At 40.4% G+C, this 20679-nt stretch overlaps 1 protein-coding gene across 1 annotated transcript; it reads left to right on the top strand.

Moving 5' to 3' along the window:
- The first annotated feature begins 2158 nt into the window (after positions 1-2158).
- VSX1 (visual system homeobox 1) lies at positions 2159-9934 on the top strand. Its single transcript, XM_007954182.2, has 5 exons — positions 2159-2582; positions 6154-6232; positions 6721-6844; positions 8058-8238; positions 9645-9934. Exons 1-5 carry the CDS (start codon positions 2159-2161, stop codon positions 9932-9934), a joined length of 1098 nt encoding a protein of 365 aa, XP_007952373.2.
- Positions 9935-20679: the final 10745 nt, after the last annotated feature.

Raw genomic sequence — 20679 nt, 5'->3', positions numbered from 1 at the left:
TATATATATATATATATATACTTTGCTGGTTTTTTGTGTTTCTCTAGAGAACCCAATCTAATACAGTGACCAAAGTTGGGTCACTCGAGGGCTGGGCCACCCTAGGGCTGGGCCACCCTAGGGCAGACTGTATTGCTTGTCCTTTCTTTCCCTAGTGAGGGCTGGGAAACATGTAGAAACTTGGGTGTCTCCCTTCCTTGAGGCCTCAAGTCCAGTACTAATGAAAGGAAGAACACTGCCTCCCAAGGAGCAGCTCCTTGCTGGAACCCTGTATGCTTTCCTCTGGACCCACAGATAAATTTTGGGGAGAAAATCTTAGCAGATCCATGATCAACCCCTTCGTCTGAAGCTGCCCCAACCCTGGAGCAAACCGAAGGACAATTATCCCAAAGGAGAGTTATTGTTTTGCTAATGCCTGAAAGCATAGTGGCTAAGGCACTTGACTGCTAACCAGAAGGCTGGTGGTTCAAACCCACCACCCACTCCTCGGAAGGAAGATGGGGCAATCTACTTCCGTAGTGATACTGCCTTGGAAACCCAAGGAGGGGTCGCTATGAGTCGAGTCCAACTCCACAGCATATAACAACAACAACAACAACAATGCCTGGAACAGTTTACAGAGATTTGGGTCTTTCTTTAACAATGAGGAGTTAATGTGAGCCTTTTGTATTATCTTCATCTGAAGCCCCTTGCTTAATCTGTGTGTTTAGCCGCAGAGGACCCAAGGGAAGGGCAGCGCAGGAGACCCACTTTGCTGTGGTGGATCAAGGTCGAACACGGAAGCAGCACGCGTTGTCCAGACTAAGGTCTCAGAGAGTTAGCCCCTCCTGTGCCCGGTGCTTTTAGGGCTCTATGTTTGGGAACTCCAGGCTTCCGGTAATGCACCAGAGGTGCGTGAGGGTGGCCAGAGATGAATGAAGGACACAAGAAATTAAAATTTTTTAAAAAAAGGAGTTCAGTTTTGATCCGCTGCCTCTGGAACCAAGGTCTCAACTTTGTAACCAGTGGCAGGAGTGGCCTCCCAGTCTAAAACACAACATGGGAGTTTGACATGAAAAAGTCTTCATTTGGATTAGTATAAAATCCAACAGATCCTATTTTCCAATTTACATGTCTCTCATTTAGGGTTACCAGATACAATACTGGGACATATTTATGCTTTTAAAAAAATTATTTATATGAAATTCAAATTTAACTGGGCCTTCTGTATTTTCAGGATCTCTGATGGCATAGTGCCTAATGCATTTGACTGCTAACCAGAAGACTGGAGGTTCAAACACACTAGCCACTGCTAGAAGGAAGGTTGAGCAACCTAATTCTGTAGTGATACCACCTCAGAAACCCAAGGAGGGGCCGCTAGGAGTTGGATCAGACTGGACGGTAGTGTGTTTTTTGTTTTTGTATTCTCACCTACTAGATCTGGCAACGTTGCATCCATTGTCTTAGCCTGGTCTGCACTCTCATGCTTATCGCCTATCTGCTTCTTGTCTTTACCCTCTTATTTTTCCTTGTCCTTACTCCAACTTCCACTGCGTTTCTGACACCCTGCAGCTCAGAGTGTACTGAGGTGGAGTTGGTAACACGGTGGAGTGGCATGGAATAAAATAAACTTTTCCACCTCCTTTCCCTAAGAGGATCCTAGAGAAAGGTCTTTTTGGTCCCAGCAGTGGAACTGGAGGGCTGGCAGGGTTCGTGTTGATGGTCGGGGTACGGGAGTGGCTAGGAATTGGAATCTTAATGGACGATTGAGTCATGTCATGGTGGCTTCAGCGCGGCTGGGAGCTGGGCTTTCAACCCAGCTGGAAGGGAAAGGAAGACCGCTCTGGGGTCTGGAACCCGCTGCTTTAGAAGGCCTGGCAGACAGCGAGGTCGATGTCTCTCCCTCCTTTCTTTGCCCCAAGAATTGAAGAGGTTTGGAGTGGAGTGACAGCTACTGAAGTGTTGAGACGGGTGCTGCTGCGAGAGCGATCAAGGGGAGGGAAACGGGTGGCGTCCGCATCTCGTGGGGTCTAGAGTAGTGACGAGCCCGTGCCACTCTGATTGGAGCCCTCTGGACCTTCCGCAACCGAAGGGGCGCCCAGTAGTATAAAGTGTCCTGAGTTGGGTCCCCTCCGCAAAGGAGACATGGAGGAGGTCGCACCTAACTGGCTGAGAAGCCATGACTCGGCGAGATGAACTTTCCGACCGGCAGGCCTGGAGCAGGGCGTGGGTGACAGTCGGGGTCCTTCCTGGCCCGCGCCCTCATGGCTTTGCTATCACTAACCTGCTGGGCTTGGACGCGGAGCTGCCGGCGCCCTCCAGTCCGGGACTGAAATCTGGTTACAAGGAACCCGCCAACACACTTTTCCCAGGCCTGGGGCTCAGTGGCTCCTGCCTGGTGGGCGGTGCCCTCCTACTGGGGCTGAGCCTCCTCTGCTGCTTTGGCCCGCAGCCGCCCGCGGCCTCTCGGACACCCTGCTTGCTTTTAGCCGACTTGCCGTTCCTGTCGCCGGGAGTCCCAGAGCCCACCACTCGGTCGCACCGTCTTGACGCGCCGCCCCAGCTCCACAGCGAGAAACGCAGCGAGAGCGTCTCGGTATCCGGTAACAAGACCCACGCGTCCTGCTCCTGCCACTATTCCCCTGAGCCTCAGGCGCGCAGAGGTAACATGGCATCCCCCACTGTGCCCCACCCCAGACCTAAGGGGAAACGGGACCTCCTAGTGGGGTCCAGTCAAAGGAGGTGTATCTTTGCAGCAATGCTCAGCCCAGTCTTTGCCTCTGCGCCCCTGCCCCTTGCTGGATCTCAGATCCTGCCTCCCCTGCGGGAACCTGCGGCTGCAGCACTGCAGTTCTGAGCCTACAGGGGTAGAAGTGGGGGTGGGGGAGGGTCCTGGGGACTCAGCAACCGTCTCCAGATGGCCTTTCCTGAGCACCCCAGCGCAAACCTCCGGATTCCGGAAACCGCGTGGATTGGAAAGGCGTGGGGTTGGGTTGGTCACCAGTAACACAGAACCTGGTACTCAGTGATCTCTCAAAGGCCAGCTGAGTGAATCACTTGAGAAATCCTTGGCTAATGAACCTATTTCGGGCCTTGGAGCTGTCCGTCTTCTGGGCGTGCTGAAAACAGTGTCCCTGAGTATCATGCTTCTCTCTGCGCATTCACCCAAACAGTGTGGGAAAGGATGTGACCTCGCCAGTTTCATTGTAGTTAGACTTTTGTTTGCTTCTCACCTATATCCACAAAGAAGTTGAGGTGGATTATGGTGGAAGAGAAAGAAGCAATGAAACAATGAAATTCTACAAAGGGCAGGGCCAATAAATGGAGAAGTGTGTGGTGTAGGGAAATGAAAAAAAGAACTACACAAGAAAACGTGGCTGAGGAAAACTGTATGTAATAGAACCGAGAACTGAAAAGTGAAGCAAAAAGGGATGTATCAGAATATTCTGAGCCTCACTAATAATGAAAGGAGGTCCATAGCAGGCAGGTTCTCAGTTTTGAGCTTTGAAAAGATTTATTTCAGAAGTCTGTAATAAGGTGTTTTAGTTACTTTGTGCTGCTCTAACAGAAAATACCGCAATGGGTGGTTTTAACAAATAGGAGTTTATTCTCTTGCCATTTTGGAGGTCAGAAGTCTAAGCTCAAAGTGCCAGCACTAGGGGCTGGGTGAAAGCTCTGCTTCTAGCTGCTGGCCTACTGGAGCTAGAGGTGTTTCTTCACTCAGGCAGCTGCTGGCTGCTGGCTGAGGCTGACAAACCCTAGGTTGACAAAAGCAATGGCACAGTTCCAATATTACCACATAACATGGCAGGCTACTAGTTCAAATCCAGAGACAATCACAAGATTGGTGGGAAACATGGCAGGCTGTTAAGTGAAGACTCTGCTACATGCAGGATTCAAGCATGTTAAAAGCTGCAGACCATTCCTAAAGCTTCTCCTTATATACCAGAAGCAAACCACATCCCTAAAGCAGCTATTCAGCTTCTCACAGCAGATTCCACCATGGACTTGATTACCAATCTCATCGTGGGGAATAACTACATTAAATTCCCAGCCTCTCAAAACCAGGCCCAACCAAGTTGACACATAACCTTAACTACCACATAAGGTAAAATGAAACCCTCTTCTAGTTGCTTCACTAAAAACGTAGAAAACACCTTCATAGGATCCATTCTTTCTTCTGTGGCTGCTGATAAAATAAAAAGTAAAATTCAACTGAGTGCTAGTCTGTGGAGACACTGCTGGAAGATATAGAGCAATGGTGTCCAATAGAAATATCCTGTGAGTTATGTGTGTAATGCAGACACATCTCATAGACCACTCAAAAGTCAAAAAGAAATGGGAGGGATTAACACTATTTTTTAGGAGCTCTGGTAACATAGTGGGTAAGGCACTTGACTGCTAACCAGAAGGCTGGCGGTTCAAACCCACCAGACACTCCTCAGAAGGAAGGTTGGGCATTCCTACTTCCGTAGTGATACTGCCTCGGAAACCCAAGAAGGGGTCGCTATGAGTTGGGGCCGACTCGATGGCAAACAACAACAACAACAACACTATTTTTTAAATTTAATCCAATATATTTAAATATTATTTTCACATATAATCAGTAAAAAAAATGCCAAGATATTTTGCATTATTTTTTTTGTTCTGTTGTTGTTGTTAGTTGCTGTTCAGTTGATTCTGACTCATGGAGACCCTATGTATACAGAATAGAACTACTCCATAAGGGAGCTCTGGTAGCATAGTGGCTAAGATACTTGCCTGCTAACCAGACGGCTGGCGGTTCAAACCCACCAGCCACTCCTCAGAAGGAAGGTTGGGCAATCCTACTTCCGTAGTGATACTGCCTCGGAAACCCAAGAAGGGGTCGCTATGAGTCGGGTTTGACTCGACGGCACATAACAACAACAACAACATAAGGTTTTCAAGGCTGTGACCTTTCAGAAGCAGATTGCTACGCCTGTCTTCTGAGGCACTTCTGGGTGGGTTTGAATCACCAACTTTTCTGCTAATAGTTAAGTGCTTAACCCCTTGTCTCATCTAGGAACATTTTTTGAAACTAAATCTCCTAAATCTGCTGAGTATTTCACAGTTACATCAGATCTCAATTAGGACTAATCACATCTCATATACTCTGTGGCCACGTGTGGCTGAAGTCTACCGTATTTGGTAAAATGTACATATAATATTATAGTTCAAACATACAATTTTCAGTTGAACTAATTAATGTAGGAGTAAAACTAATATGATTCTATTATTATCTTTTCTGTTACTCATTCTTTTATAATATTTTGAGGCAAGTATACTTTTGAGCAATGAACCTTCTAATCTTTCTTCCCATGGATCTTTTGATATAATATATATGAAAATACAAACATAATGTATTGGTTCTTGATTTTTAAAGTGCATATGAATCACTTGGGCAGCCTTGTTACAATGAGTTTCCTGGCATCTACCTCTATAGATTCTGAATTGGTACATCAGGACAGGGGTGAAGTTCTGACAGTGATTCTGATGTCACAAACCTTATCTCTCCTTTTGAGAAACACTGGTATAGGAAATGAGGAAGTTGGAACAGAGGGAATATGATTAGTTTGTATGCTGTGGGGGTCAGAAATATAATTAGTGGCTAAGTGGCTTTGGCATCACAGTCTGGAGTTTGAATCCCAACTTCAATAATTTATGACCTGTAAGCACTTGGGCAAATTATTTAACATGTCTGTACTTCTGTTTCCTCATTTGTAAAAACAGGACAATAATAACAGCTATTTTGAAGTTTCTACTTCATTTTGTGAGGAATATTTGAGATAATGCATGGACAATGCTAAAGCACACTGTCAAAAACATAACAGCAACACAAAACCTCACTACCATTGATTCAATTCCAACTCACAGTAACCCTGTTGGGTTTCTAAGGCTGTACATTTTTACAGAAGCTGACTGCCTCATTTTTCTTCCATGGAGCAGCTGGTAGGTTCGAACTACCAGTCATTTGGTTAGCAGCCAAATGCCTTAGCCATTATACTACTAGAGCTCTTAGTCAGGAACATAGTAAGTGGTAAAAATGTTACCTTTTATTGTTACATAATCACATTTCCACACAGGTTCATAAATACATATTAAAATATGAAACTAAATTCACCTTTATAATTTCTTCTCTCCTTGTGGTAACAGATAAGGATATCCCGTCTGAAGACAGGAGTGACCTAAAGGCACTCAGCACATCAGGAAAGACTAAGAAACAGAGGCACAGGTACAGTGTCAGGCCGTCTTCTGACTGCCTTTCCTTGTGATACAGCTGCCAGTGCTTATGGGGCCAGTGTTGAGAGTTCATAGTCCTGGGTCATGACAGGCCCAGTGACTCCTGGTTGGCAGTGGGAAGGGCACAGTGACAATTTGGGAACATAACTATGCTTTTTCCAGAGGGTTCAAAACAATCTTTGCAGCATTTTCAATACCTAATTTTGTAGGTTTTTAAAATGGTTTTTCTTAGACTGATTTGATGGAATTTATTGAGGAGGAAAAAGAGCTCAAGCACTGTTTTGTCTGAGCCCAATTTATGGATTTTCCAGAATGTAATTGCTCAAGGCCAAAAGAGGAAGAGGTGGGGTGGTCATTTAAACCAAGCTCATCTTTTGGGATGTGTGAATGGAGAGGCAGGAGCAGTCCTCTTCTGAAACTGAGAAGACCAGGCTGCCCCTGTGGATGCATGCATATGCTTATGTCTGGGCCTCCTTGCAGAAGAGTTTTCACTGCCCACCAGCTGGAAGAGCTGGAGAAGGCATTCAGCAAGGCCCATTACCTCAACGTATACACTCAGGAAACACTGGCAGTGAAAACCAAGCTCCCTGAAGACCAAGTACAGGTACACATGGTCCTTTCTTTCCAGAGACACCTCAGAGACCACTGGGCTGCTGTTCCCACACACAGTGAATTCAGTCACAGCCACTTCCAGATACCCAGAACATTCCTAACCACTTGCAAACTGATGGTCACTTATTCTAAGGCCCCACAACATGGGGCCTCCACATAAGTACTTCAGGAGGATATCCTGGTCACTTTTAGCCTGTCTTCCTTTCATTACATCCTTTACAATTACACAGTAATGGGTGAGGGACAACTAGAAAAAAAAAAAAAAAAAAAAAAAGTATTAATGAAAATAATGATTATCCACCTCCAACCTTCAAAGAAACTAACGTTAAGTCACTTGATGGGACCTCCCTATACACACTGTCTTCATGTCATATCTGCAAAAAAGTATAATATATGTAAACACACCAAACTTACTATCATTGAGTCAGATCTGACTCATAGAGACCCCACTTTGGGTTTCCAAGACACTATCATTACAGAAGTAGATTGCTCAACCTTCCTTCCAAGGAGGGGCTGGTGGGTTTGAACCACCAGCCTTCTAGTTAGCAGTCAAATGCCTTAGGCACTATGCCACCAGAGCTCCCATAATATATATATGACCCATTATACATATCCCAAATCCAAGATGTTTATGTGAGAGTGTATCTATATATCCCAAGTTATATATATATACTCTCACATACACACTTTGATTTTGCTTTGTTTTTATGAAAAGGTTTCATGTAAGTTAATATCTCACATGGTTTCACACTTAACATCAAATCTTGGACATTTCTTGAGGTCAGAAGATATGCCACTAACTTATTAACAGCTAAATGTCTTCCATAATACTTCTGTATTAAGATACATTTTTTCATGAGAAATTTCCAGCAAGCCAACAACTGAGATTGGAAAGAGCTATTATCCAGTGACTTCTTTCCAATAAAAGAGAAAAACTATTATATATTACAGTCTGCCTTTTTGTACAATGTATGATAAAGAGACTGTTATTTGATTTTCAGTGTCTTACACTATGGAAAACCTTGTGCATTATCCCCACAATACAGCCCCTGTGGTTTTGAGCAAGTGGTGGGAACAGTCTCAAATCTAGAAGCTCTATCTGACTGGGTAGCTGGCCATCTTTAGAAGAATCTCACGTGTAAGGCATCCCCTCATGGTGTCTTTTCCTGTGTATCCCTTCTGCTTCCCCTGCTGTTTCACACCAGGTTTGGTTTCAAAACCGGAGGGCCAAGTGGAGGAAGCAGAAGAAGTGCTGGGGTGGTAGCAGTGTGATGGCTGAATATGGGCTTTATGGAGCCATGGTGCGACATTCTCTTCCACTTCCTGAGTCCGTCATCAATTCATCCAAGGGCAGCTTGGCTGGATCCTGCACACCCTGGCTGCTGAGTGAAAAGAGGGGCCCTGTGTGAGGTGGCTGATCAGAACAAATGGGAGTGGAGTTGTGGTGGCTCCTACCTTAGGGCAGGCCAGTCACTGAGGCAAAATGATATATAGGCACATGATATATATTCATGTAGATTCAGGCCCAGAATGTTTAATCAGATTTTAATTAATCGCAAGCATGGAGTATCTGGAAAATTGCCTTATATTTTCATCAATGCTGTGAAGACTGTGTGGAAAGGTCACATATGGCTATTCATGTTGGTGAATATGTATTAGGGACTTAAGAGAGATGTGATCTACTTGCATTTTGTGAAATGTGTATACAAAATGTTTGGTGTCACTACAAATTTTTGGCAGCTATACAGTACAAAGGGAGCTCTGGTGGCATTGTGCCTAAAGCATGTGACTGCTAACCAAAAGGCTGGAGGTTCAAAACCACCAGCCACTCCTTGGAAGGAAAGTTGGGCAATCTATTTCTATAGTGATACTGCCTTGGAAACCCAAAGAGGGGTTGCTATGAGTTAGATCCTACTCCACAGCAGTGAGTTTAGTTTTTTGGTTTGTTTGTTTGTTTTGTACAGTATAAATGTTCTGAGGAGGCAGTGGTGGTTCAGTAGTAGATTTTTGCATTTCATCCAGGAGACAAATCTGATTCCCGGCCAATATACCTCCAACATAGCCAGTATTCATCTACCAGTGGACGTTTGTGTGTTGCTATGAAGCTGAACAGGTTTCAGTGGATCTTCCATACTAAGATGGACTAGGAAGAAAGGCCTGGTGATCTACTTCAAAAAATCAGCTAATGAAAACCCTATGGATTACAATAGTTTGATCTGTAACCAAACATGGGGATGATACAGGACCAGGCAGCTTTATTCTTCTACTGTGTGTGAGGTCACTATGAGTTGGAGGCTGATTCAGTACTAGATAATATTAACATGCTGGGGACAGGAGATACCAATAATAAATATGATCTTGACTCTGCCCTCCAATATTGAAGACACTAGAGAGAGAATTTTTATCTGAAATTACCCTAGCTCAAGAGTCTTGCAAAGAAGGAAGAAGGGTGCTCATGAAGCTGTTCACTTGGCCCCAGCATGAGCCACATGAGAAAATATGACCAGTGTTGACATTCTAACTTTTCAAGAGAGGCTGGAGGAGGTCTGGGTCTACTTCTGATTTTACAGTGTTGACAACTAATTTTAAAATAAATAAAGCCACTGTGTCATCCAAAGTGCCTTTGCTGACAGCATCCACTGGCAGATGCTGGTTTTTCATGAGTGCCCATGCAGGTGGGGAGACAGGTACTGATGAGAACAATTCTAATGAGTTTTAGAGAACAAAGATTAAAAGAAGTAAGTTTAGTCAATGGCTGGCTTGAAATATGTTTATTTTTATTTTTTCACAAGAGATGCATAAAACATCCACAGAGATGAAAAGTAAACCAGGAAGTGAAGAAAAGTGGACAGGACTCTGGGGCTCTCACCCTCCCCAAGGAGATTCCAGTCCAAGTCAGGAAGGGCATCAGAGTAGCTCGGGTAAAGCAATCCCAGAGTACAGCCTGGAGGACAAGGCCATGGACCTTTCCAGCTCCACCTGGAAGAAGACCAAGAGAGTGCCCCGAGTGGCCAAAGCAGGAGGGAGCTCAGAATCCACAGGCCTGGTGGTGCTCAGGCCTGCGGAAGCAGGAGTCTTGTGAGATTCACAGGCTCCCTGTAAAGGGCAGAAACTGACAAGTTTGCCTCTGAAATCTTTTCAAGAGACAAAAGTTGTCCAAGACAAATATTCCCAGTTGGATTTTATTCTCTTTATGGTGTCAGGATAAGCTACAATGCCACATTCTTGTAAAGGACAAATGAGTGGTTCAGGGAAAATCTCATCTCTTTCTAGAAAGGAAACAATTTCTTAAAGTCACTTGAAAATCATTAATTTGGTATAAAATTTTGTTTATAGAACTGAGGAGGAAAGACTTAAGTTCAAAAAGCATTTTCACTAGTGGGCATCCTAAGATTTAGTTCAATATACAGTGTAGATTAATGAAAAAGGTGTAATGTCCTCACTTTGCATTTGAAAATATAAAATTATTTAACCTCTAGAATACTTAACTGCCTAAACATAGTGAAGACTCCACACATCCATATGAATGAATGATGTTACTTTTATACTTTTCACCTTGAACTTGGCTTTGCTATGCAATAATTCTGTGTTCTCTGGAGTGTTGTTTGATAAATTATACATATGGGAACTCTTAAGAAAACAAAGACATACTGCTCTGAAAAACATGGGACCATCTTTAAACAGCTGTTGAATATCTATAAAACACTGATTCAAGGTCAGACCAGGCTGGTTGGTCTTCTTGTATTTATATCTGAAAGCACGTTAATGATTTGGATTTTATGAGTGTTTCCTTTCCTGTATTAAACAATAAAGATTTTGTGGTGTGCTTGCTTCTCAAGACATGCCTCCATTGCCACTGGTCTCTTGTGGTGGCCACTCACCTTTTATCACTTTTCAGCATTGGAGTTTCTAAGGCATTTTCTCCTTCAAGTTCTGAGTATTCACCCTGCATTGGTTTGTGGGCTCCTTTGTAGGACTATAAACTCTTGTGGGGCAGGGGTTATGCCTAATTCACCATTTGGACTTCAGAATTTAGATTACATGTAATCAAGGCAGAAATGAGGTGCTTCATGAAGAAAGTAGAGCAAGTAGAGGGCATGTGCAAGAAATTTCTGGGGTCATTTTCTGTAAATCATCACAGCAATCTTCCAGGCAGTGCTCAGTGCTCCTATCTGAGGCTCAGTTTTGGGCCCTTGATACATTTTCCCCATCCTATGCTTGTGAAAATTAAATACCATCTTCTCCTTATTTTGGAAGAAATCCTGGCTAATAGATATCATGGCTGAAGCCTGAGACTGAACCAATAATGAGCAGTTTTTGGCAAAGAATTCTGGAAGGATAAGAGACCATAAGCTAGGCTCCAAACTCTGTGCCACACTTGTTCCAACACTTTTCTGCCCTCAGTGGGTTTTCACACATTGTTTTATACTTGTTGCTTATTTTATCAAGGGTTGAGTATGGGGGAGAGAGCCAGTAGCTTGCACAACTTAAAATACTAGGCAGCCACTAAAAATCATAATCTAAAAGCAAACCAAATTCACTGCCTTAAAGTTGATTCCTACTCATAGCAACTCCCTTTGGGCTTCCAAGGCTATAAATCTGTATGGAAACAGATTGCCTCATCTTTCTTTCATGGAGCAGCTGGTGGATTCAAACCATGGACCTTTGGATTACCAGCCAAATGCCTTAACCACTACACCACCAGAACTCATTAAATAAAAAAAAAATCATAGCAGTAAGGTATGATTATTTATGTGGAAAAACATTCATGAAATGTTGTTGAGTTTAAAGTCCCCAAATAAAAGAAATAATAGAAAATGATACAAGCAGAAATAAGCAAATATGTAAAGGAGAATAAAAAGTAAATAAATAAATGTAACAACTGGCTGTATGAAAAATGTACAAATAATTGACACATTTCTCTGTAACATGTGAAGAAAAAGAAAACAGGAATAGGAAAAAGAGAAAGGGGCTAGAACCATTCATATAGACTATTTTAAATGTATAGTAATATTACTATATACTTTTTCCAACTGAAATTCATATTAATATATTTTTTAAATCTCATGCAAATGGTTATATTTTCTGGAAAAATACATTTTACTAATTTTGACTCCAGAATAAACATAACAAATGAAAGACCAATAACCAATAAAAAAAAATTATACTGTAAAATGGCTCTGGGTCTAGATGTAGTTATGTGTGAATCCTTGAAAGTTTTAAAAGAAGAAATAATCTGTATGGTACATAAGCTATTCTTGAATGTGTAGAACAATGAAATCGTTCCTAACCCTAACATAATCCTGGTTCTAAAATCCAGCAATGATTGTGCACACATACATGCATACACAAACATACACACATACATACAAAATTCAAAATGATCAATTTGGCTCCATTAATGGAGATGTGAAATTCCCAACCAAATTACTAACACTTGGAATTTAACATTATCTAAAAATTTCTTTGGCTACAGAAGGTCTAGCCTAGGAATGCAAAGTTAATTTAGTACTGTGAAAGAAAACTATACATTTTATTAACAGCAAAAACAAAAAATAAAGCTTATCCTAACAGATGCTGAACAGCGTTCAATAAATTAAATATCCATTTCTTAAAAAGTACTTTTAAAGCAGAAGATGGCATCATATCTGTAACCCACACATTTGTTCCCTTGTGCAATATAATCCCTGAATAACTAAGTAAAGTAGATAGAAATGATAATAATGAAGTTACAAGTAACTAAGGAGAAGCTAAAGTATCAGATTTAGTGAAGGTGGAGAAAAAGAGCAGATTTAACAACTGGGAAAAATAAAAAACCAGCCTAGCTGGTGGATATGGACAGATGGAGGAGAGGACTCATTAGAAATACAAAAGAGGTTGGAGGGGAAAAGGGCAGGGAACACAGAACCCAAAGAAGCAGTGGAGACTCAGAATATCTACACTGGGAGTTTTTGGTGGCAACCTTGGGAGTGAGTAGATAATCTTATTGGGAAACAGATCAAGACCCCCTTTGGCTTAGGCTGCCACAGAGTCCAGAAAGAGTGGGGAGAAGGGAGAAACTCCTTCTGAATGGGCCAAACACTGAAGTCAGTTCACAGCAGTGGGCTGGGGTTCAACTTTTCCACGACCCCTTTTTAGCACAGGCTGGACTGAAGTACTGGGGTTTTGTGGCTTCTCAATGCAAGTGGAAAGTAGTGACCCTCTACCCATTAACTTCTCTGTCAATTTTGAACCATGGTCTTTGATTGGCAGGAGGACATCATCATTAGTCAATGGCTCAGGAAGACAAAAATTTCACTGCCTGTCATGGCAGAGCTGTCTGTATTAACTTGTCCAAACATAGAAAATGGGGACTCGCTACTGGAGCCTTTTTGTTTGTTTGTTTTGTTTTCCTTTTCCCCCTCTTCTCCCATGCCTCATTTAATAGAAGGAACATATTAAACTGTCACCAGGTAACAGGAGTTATTACACTGAACACCTCACCCAACAGGTAACACCAATAACTCTTGTGCCACAGAGAGAACAATAGACAGTGGACAATACCTGCTTGCCCCAACTCCAAATCCCCTTCATGATGAACAGAGACCTATACCCACATCCCCACCAGCAATTCCACCAACATAGAGAGAGCTGGAAAGCAACCCAGTACAACTGAGTTAATAACCAAAAACGTACACCTGCTCCACATTTTCAGATACAGTAAAACATAAAATTAGGGTGAAACAAATCAATACATAATTAACAATTAAAGACAACAACTTCAAAATGTCTAGGAAACAGCAGACAACTTCAAATAAAAAAAAACAAAACAAAACAAAAAACAAAAAAACAGGAGAAGACAATAGAAATAAAAGCCCAGGCTAAAGAATAGTGTACCATGGAAGAAGAACAAGCAATATAACTCTCTGAAAAGGAATTCAAAAGGTATATATGTAGGACTCTCCAAGAGCTCAAGGAAACCACAAACAGAATCAAAGAGAAGGCTGGAAGAATTCAGGAAAACTATTCAAGAACAAACTAACAAGATAAGTACACAAGTAGAACTCATACAAAAACAGCAATTAGAAATCCAGAAAATGAACATAAAGTTACAGAGTTAAGGACAAAGTGGAAGGACAGAGTTAAGGACAAATTACAAAGTGGAAGGACAAAAGAGTAGACTAGAACTGACTGAAGAATGCATTTCCCAGCTAGAAGACAAATCCCTTGACACCAGCCTGTATGAAGAAAAACCAGAACAAAGATTTAAGAGAAATGAAAGAGAACCTAAGAGTCATATCAAATGACATTAAAAGAAACAACATACACCTCATTGGAATACCAGAACAAGAGGAGGCCAAAAAAAAAAAAAAAACCTGAGAAAATTGTGGAAGACTTGCTAAGAGAAAATTTTCCCCATATCATGAAGGAAACAAATGTATCAGCCCAAGAAGCTCAATAAACCCCATACAGGATAAATCCCAAGAGCAAGTCACCAAGACATATCATAATCAAACTCTCCAAAACCAAAGACAAGGGAAGAATCTTGGGAGCAGCTCAGGAAAAATGAAGTAACACCTAAAATGAACAACCAATAAGGGTAATTTCTGATTCCTCAGCAGAAACTATGCAGGAAAGAGGAGAATGAAATGGCATATATAAAACATTGAAGGAAAAGAGCTTCCAACCAAGAATCATATATCCAGTCAAATTGTCCCTCAAATATGAGGGTAAAATCAAGACATTCTCAGACAAAAAGAAATTAAGGGAATTTGTGAACCAGAACAACCCTATAAGAAATGCTAAAGGGAGTCCTTCCAATAGAGAAATGACAATAGAGAACAACAAATTAAAATCAGGACACTTGAAATAACCACTTAGAAACCAAACCAGAAATGGATGCTCAAATAAGCTCATAAAATAATGTACAGAGTGAAAAAAATGGCATCAATCTGCAGATGACAAAAGCAACAAAGCAAATAGAGGGAATAAAAGCTTTAATTACAAAACTTCCCAATGGAGAAGAAGACAGGACAATGTCTTTATAGAACTGACTTTTCCAAACTTAAGGAGATAAGAATTTACTTCACAATAACCACAAAGAAAAGTAACAATACCCTTAAGCAAACTCAGAAGGAAGAGAAACACAAGGACTTAGTAAGCACAAAACCAACAATAATGAAGAAAAGAGAAGAAACACCTCATAACAAAATGAACTCAGCACCAAAAAATATTTAGAACAAGGAAATCACCAATGACACAACAAAAAAAAACACAATAGAATGACAGCAATAAATTCACACCTATCACTAACTACACTAAATGTGAATGGACTAAATGCACCAGTCAAGAGAAAGAGAGTGGCAGATTGGGTAAGAAAAGAAGACTCATTGATATGCTACCTACATGAGACCCACCTTAGACAAAAAGATAAAAACAAATCAAAAAAATTAAGGGCTGGAGAAAAATATACCAAGCTAATGGCAAGCAAAAAAAGAGCAGGAGATGCAGTATTAATTTTTGATAAAATAAACTTCAAGGTGAAAAACAGCATAAGGGACAAAGTAGGACATTACATTATATTAAAAGGATCAATTGACGAAGAAGACATTGCCATAATTAATATCTATGCACGAAATGAAAATGCTCCAAAATATGTAAAACAAATATTAACTGAATTGAAAGGAAAATAGCCAACTCTACAATAGTAATAGGAAACTTTGCACAGCAGTTTCAAAGAGGGACAGAATAACTAGAAAAAAAAAAAAAAAACCTCAGCAAAGATGTTGAGAAGAACTCAACAACACAATCAACCAACTTGACCTCATAGACATATACAGAGCACTCCACCCAACAAAAGCTCAATACACATTCTTCTCCAGTGCACATGGATCATTCCCCAGAGTAGACCATATGTTGGAATATAAAGTAAGTCTCAATAAATTAAAAAACATTGAAATACTACAAAGCATCTTCTTGGACCACAATGCTATAAAGTTAGAAATCAGTAATAGGAAGATCAAGGAAGAAATATCAGATATGTGGAAACTGAATAATACACTGCTCAAAAACTACTGGGTAACAGAAGAAATAAAGTATCAAATTAAAAAAAAAAAAATCCTAGAAACAAACAAGAATGAAGAAACATCTTACCAAAACCCTCATGACACAGCAAAAGTAGTACTCAGAGGTCAATTTACAGCAAAAAATATGCACATAAAAAAAGAGGAAAAAACAAAATCAACACTCTAACTCAATAACTCCAACAATAAAAAAAAAAAAAAAACAATAAAAGAAACCTACAGTATCCAGAAAACCAAGAACCAAACCAAACTCACTGCCATTGAGTTGGATCTGACTCATAGCGACCCCTCCTTGGGTTTCTGAGATGGTATCATTATAGAAGTAGATTGCCCAACCTTCCTTCTGAGGAGTGACTGGTGGGTTTGAACCTCCAGTGTTCTGGTTAGCAGTCAAATGCTTTAGGCACTATGCCACCAGAGCTCCTAAGTAAGGAAATAAAGATCAGAGCTGAAATATATGAAACAGAAAACAACAACAACAAAAAAGAGAAAATCAACAAAACAAGAAGCTGATTCTTCAAAAAGATTAACAAAATTGACAAAACCACTGGCAAATTTAACAAATGAGAAGAAAGAGAAGATGCAATTAACATAAATAATAAATGAAAAAGGCAACATCACAACAGAACCAACTGAAAAATAAAAAATAAAAAAAAGATAATAAGAAAATATTATGAATAACTGTACTCCAACAGATTCAAGAACCTGGAAGAGATGGACAACTTTCTAGACACACAAAACCTACCTAAACTATCCCAGTTGGAGACAGAAAACTTGAACAGATCCATAAAAAAAGAAATTGAGCAGGTCATAAAAAAAACTTCCCATAAGAAAAATTGGCCAGATGACTTCACTGGAGAATTTTACCAAACATTCAGGTAACAGTTGACACCTATACTACTCAAATTATTCCACAACATAGAAAAAGATGGAATCCTCCCAAATTCATTCTATGAAGCAAGCAAAACACTAATACCGAAACCAGCAAAAGACACCACTAAAAAGGAAAACTACAGACCAATATCCCTCATGAATACAGATGCAAAAATCTTCAACAAAATCCTAGCCAAAAGAATCTAAAAACATATAAAAAAAAATAATAATACATCCTGACCAAGTGGGATTCATACCAGGTATGCAAATATGGTTCAACATCAGAAAAACAATCACTGTAATCCACCACACAAACGCAAAAGAAAAGAACCATATGATCATTTAAATTGTTGCAGGAAAGGCATTCAATATAATCCAATACCCATTCCTGTGCAGAACTCTCAGCAAAATACACAAGGGTATATACACAAAGCCAACAGCCAACATTATTGTTAATGGAGAAAGACTCAAAGCATTCCTCTTGCAAACAGGAACCAGACAAGGATGCCCTCTATCACCATTTCTATTTAACACTGTATTGAGAGTCCTAGCCAGGGCAATAAAGCAAGAAAGAGGAATAAAAGCCACCTAAATTGGCAAAGAGGAAGTAAAGCTATCTCTGTTTGCAGATGATATGATCCTATACATAGAAAACCCAAGAGAGTCAGTAAAAAAAATTACTGGAACTAATGGAAAATTTCAGCAAAGTGGCAGGATACAAGGTCAACATACAAAAATCAGTTGGATTCCTCGACAGCCATACTCTTGGGGGTTCCACCAGACTATCCAACCAATAATTCTGGACTGAAATAAGCCAGTCACAAAAGGACATAGTCTCAGGGGAAAGCAAACTCAATTGGCACAACATAGTGTGTAAAATCTTGTTCCACAACCTACAACCAAGAGGCCTCTGAAAAGGAAATTTAAAAAAATACCATTTACAATAGCTACAAAAAAGATAAAATAATTAGCAATAATTCTTACCAGAGACACAAAAGATCTATACAAAGAAAACTACAAAACACTACTGCAAGAAACTGCAAGGGATCTACATAAATGGAAGAACTGCCTTGTTCATGGATAAGAAGGCAGAATATTGTGAAAATGTCAATATTACCCAAAGCAATCTACACATTCAATGCAATCCTGATCCAGATACCATCAAAATTTTTTAAGGATATGGAAAAACCAATTATTAATTTCATATGGAAAGGAAAGAGACCTCAGATAAGCAAAGCACTGCTGAAGAAGAAAAAACAAAGTAGGAGTTCTCACACTCCCAGATCTCAAAACCTACTATACAGCCACAGTAATTAAAACAGCATGGTATTGTTACAATGATAGACAGATATTTCAGTGGAACAGAATTGAAAACCCAGAAATAGACCCATTGATCTATGGACAGCTGATCTTTGACAAAGGACCAAAATCCATTAAACTGGGGAGAGATAGCCTCTTTAACAAATGGTGCTGGCAAAATTGGATATCCACCTGCAGAAAAAATGAAACAAGACCTATACCGCATACTATACACAAAAACAAACTCAAGTTGGATCAAAGAGTTAAATGTAAAACACAAAAATATAAAGCTTATCAAAAATAAAATAGGGGCAAATCTAAAGGCCCTAATTTATGGCATAAATAGACTATCAAGCATAACCCAAAATGCACAGGCAGTGGAGGAGAAGATAGAGGATTGGGACCTTTTAAAAATTAAATTCCTATATGCATCAGAAAACTTCTCTAAAAGGGTAAAAAAAGAACCCACAGATAGGGAAAAAAAATATATTTGGCTATCACATATCTGACAAAGGACTTATCTCCAATATTTACAGAAAACTTCAACACATCAACACCAAAAGGACAAACAATCCAGTTTAAAAATGGGCAAGAGACATGAACAGACACTTCACTAAAGAAGATATACTGGTGGCCAACAAACAGATGACAGAGCAGAGCAGCAGCTAGGGATCTAGGTAAGGGGAGGGACACAGGCCCCAATACCACCAGGCAGGAAAGCAGGGGAAAGTGAAGCCAGAGGGGACAAGAAAGCACAACAGCAGCCAAGGATACAGGTAAGGGGAGGGACCCAGGCCCCACCCCCACAGCCAGAAAAGTGGGGGAAAGAGAAGCCAGGGGGATGACAGAGCAGAGAGGCACCAGTGCTCGAGGTAAGGGGAGGACGGAGAGGTTTTGAACAGCTAAGAGAGACAAACTGTCTATCAGTTTCTTGTACTGTTTGGGCTTTTGTGTTGCTATGAGTCTTGAGGCTGTGCCACTGGTGTTTCAAGTGCCAGAAGGGTTGTACATGTTGCACAGGCAATGCAGCTTACAGACTGAGACAGACTAGGAAAAGAAAGAGGCCATCTACTTCTCAAAGAATTGGCCAGGGAAAATCTTATGAATAATGGAGAAACACTGTCTGATACATAACTGCACAAATTTATGAATAGCCAAGAAACATTATCCAATACAGTGCAGGAGGATGAGCCCCTTAGATTAGAAAGAGCTATATCATCAGAGTAGGACTAACCTTACTGATATGGATAGAGTAAAGCTTTTGAGACCTCCATTTGCTGACATGGCATGACTGAACATGAAGAGAAACAGCTGCAAACATCCATTAATAAGAGAAACAAGGAATATATAAAGTATGAATCTAGGAAAATTGGAAGTTGTGAAAACTGAAATGGAACACATAAAGATCGATATCCTAGGCATTAGTGAGCTGAAATGGACTTCTTTTGGCCATTTTGAATCAGACAACCATATGATCTACTATGCCGGGAATGACAATTTGAAGAGGAATGGTGTGGCATTCCTCATTACAAAGGATGTTTCAAGATCTGTCTGGAAGTACAATGCTGTCAGTGATAGGATAATATTCATACGCCTACAAGGAAGACCAGTTAATATGACTATTTTTCAAATTTATGCACCAACCACCAAAGCCAAAGATGAGGAAATTGAAGATTTTTATCAACTTCTGCAGTCTGAGATTGATCGAATGTGCAATCAAGGTGTGTTAATTATCACTGGTGACTGGAATGCAAAAATTGCAAACAAAGAAGAATCATCAGTAGTTGGAAAATTTGACCTTGGTGACAAAAATAATGCCGGAGATCGCATGATAGCATTTTGCAAGACCAACAATTTGTTCACTGCAAATACATTTTTCAACATAAATGGCACCTATATACATGGAGTTCACCAGATGGAATACCCAGCAATTAGACTGACTACATCTGTAGCAAGAGGTGATGGAAAAGCTCAGTATCTACAGCCAAAACCAGGCCAGGAGCTGATTGTGGAACAGACCATCAACTGCTCATATGCAAGTTCAATTTGAAGTTGAAGACAATTAAAACAAGTCCACGAGAGCCAAAATATGACCCTGAATATATCCCTCCTGAATTTAGAGACCATCTAAAGAATAGATTTGATGCATTAAACACCAATGACTGAAAACCGGAAGAATTGTGAGATGACATCAAGAACATCATCCATGAAGAAAGCAAGAGGTCATTAAAAAAGCTAGAAAAGAAAAGACCAAAATGTATCTCAGAAGAGACTCTGAAACTTGCCCTTGCATGGAGAGTAGCTAAAGTAAATGACAAGATGAAAGAGCTGAACAGAAGATTTCAAAGAGCAGCTCAAGCAGAAAAAAAGCCATTTACTATAATGAAATGTGTAAAGACCTGGAGTTAGAAAATCACAAGGGAAGAACACATTTGGCATTTCTCAAGCTGAAAGAACTGAGGGAAAAAATTAAGCTTCAAGTTGCAATATTGAAAAATTCTTTGGGCAAAATGTTGAATGGTGCAGGAAGCATTGAAAGAAGATGGAAGGAATACACAGCATCACTGTACCAAAAAAAGTCAATGTTTATCCA

This window comes from Orycteropus afer, unplaced genomic scaffold (assembly GCF_000298275.1).
Source record: "Orycteropus afer afer isolate SDZICR_OR568_19922 unplaced genomic scaffold, OryAfe1.0 scaffold00440, whole genome shotgun sequence".
NCBI classification, from domain to species: domain Eukaryota; kingdom Metazoa; phylum Chordata; class Mammalia; order Tubulidentata; family Orycteropodidae; genus Orycteropus; species Orycteropus afer.
Note: the sequence above shows the minus strand (reverse complement) of the source record. Positions and strands in the feature narration are given on the sequence as shown.

What these genes read in the sequence shown, in the direction of transcription:
- VSX1 (XM_007954182.2), top strand. Translation starts at nt 2,159, where the DNA reads ATGACTCGGCGAGATGAACTTTCCGACCGGCAGGCCTGGAGCAGGGCG. An exon ending in CGAGAGCGTCTCGGTATCCG is followed by an intron (nt 2,583 to 6,153) that starts GTAACAAGACCC and finishes TTGTGGTAACAG; the next exon opens with ATAAGGATATCCCGTCTGAA. An exon ending in ACTAAGAAACAGAGGCACAG is followed by an intron (nt 6,233 to 6,720) that starts GTACAGTGTCAG and finishes GCCTCCTTGCAG; the next exon opens with AAGAGTTTTCACTGCCCACC.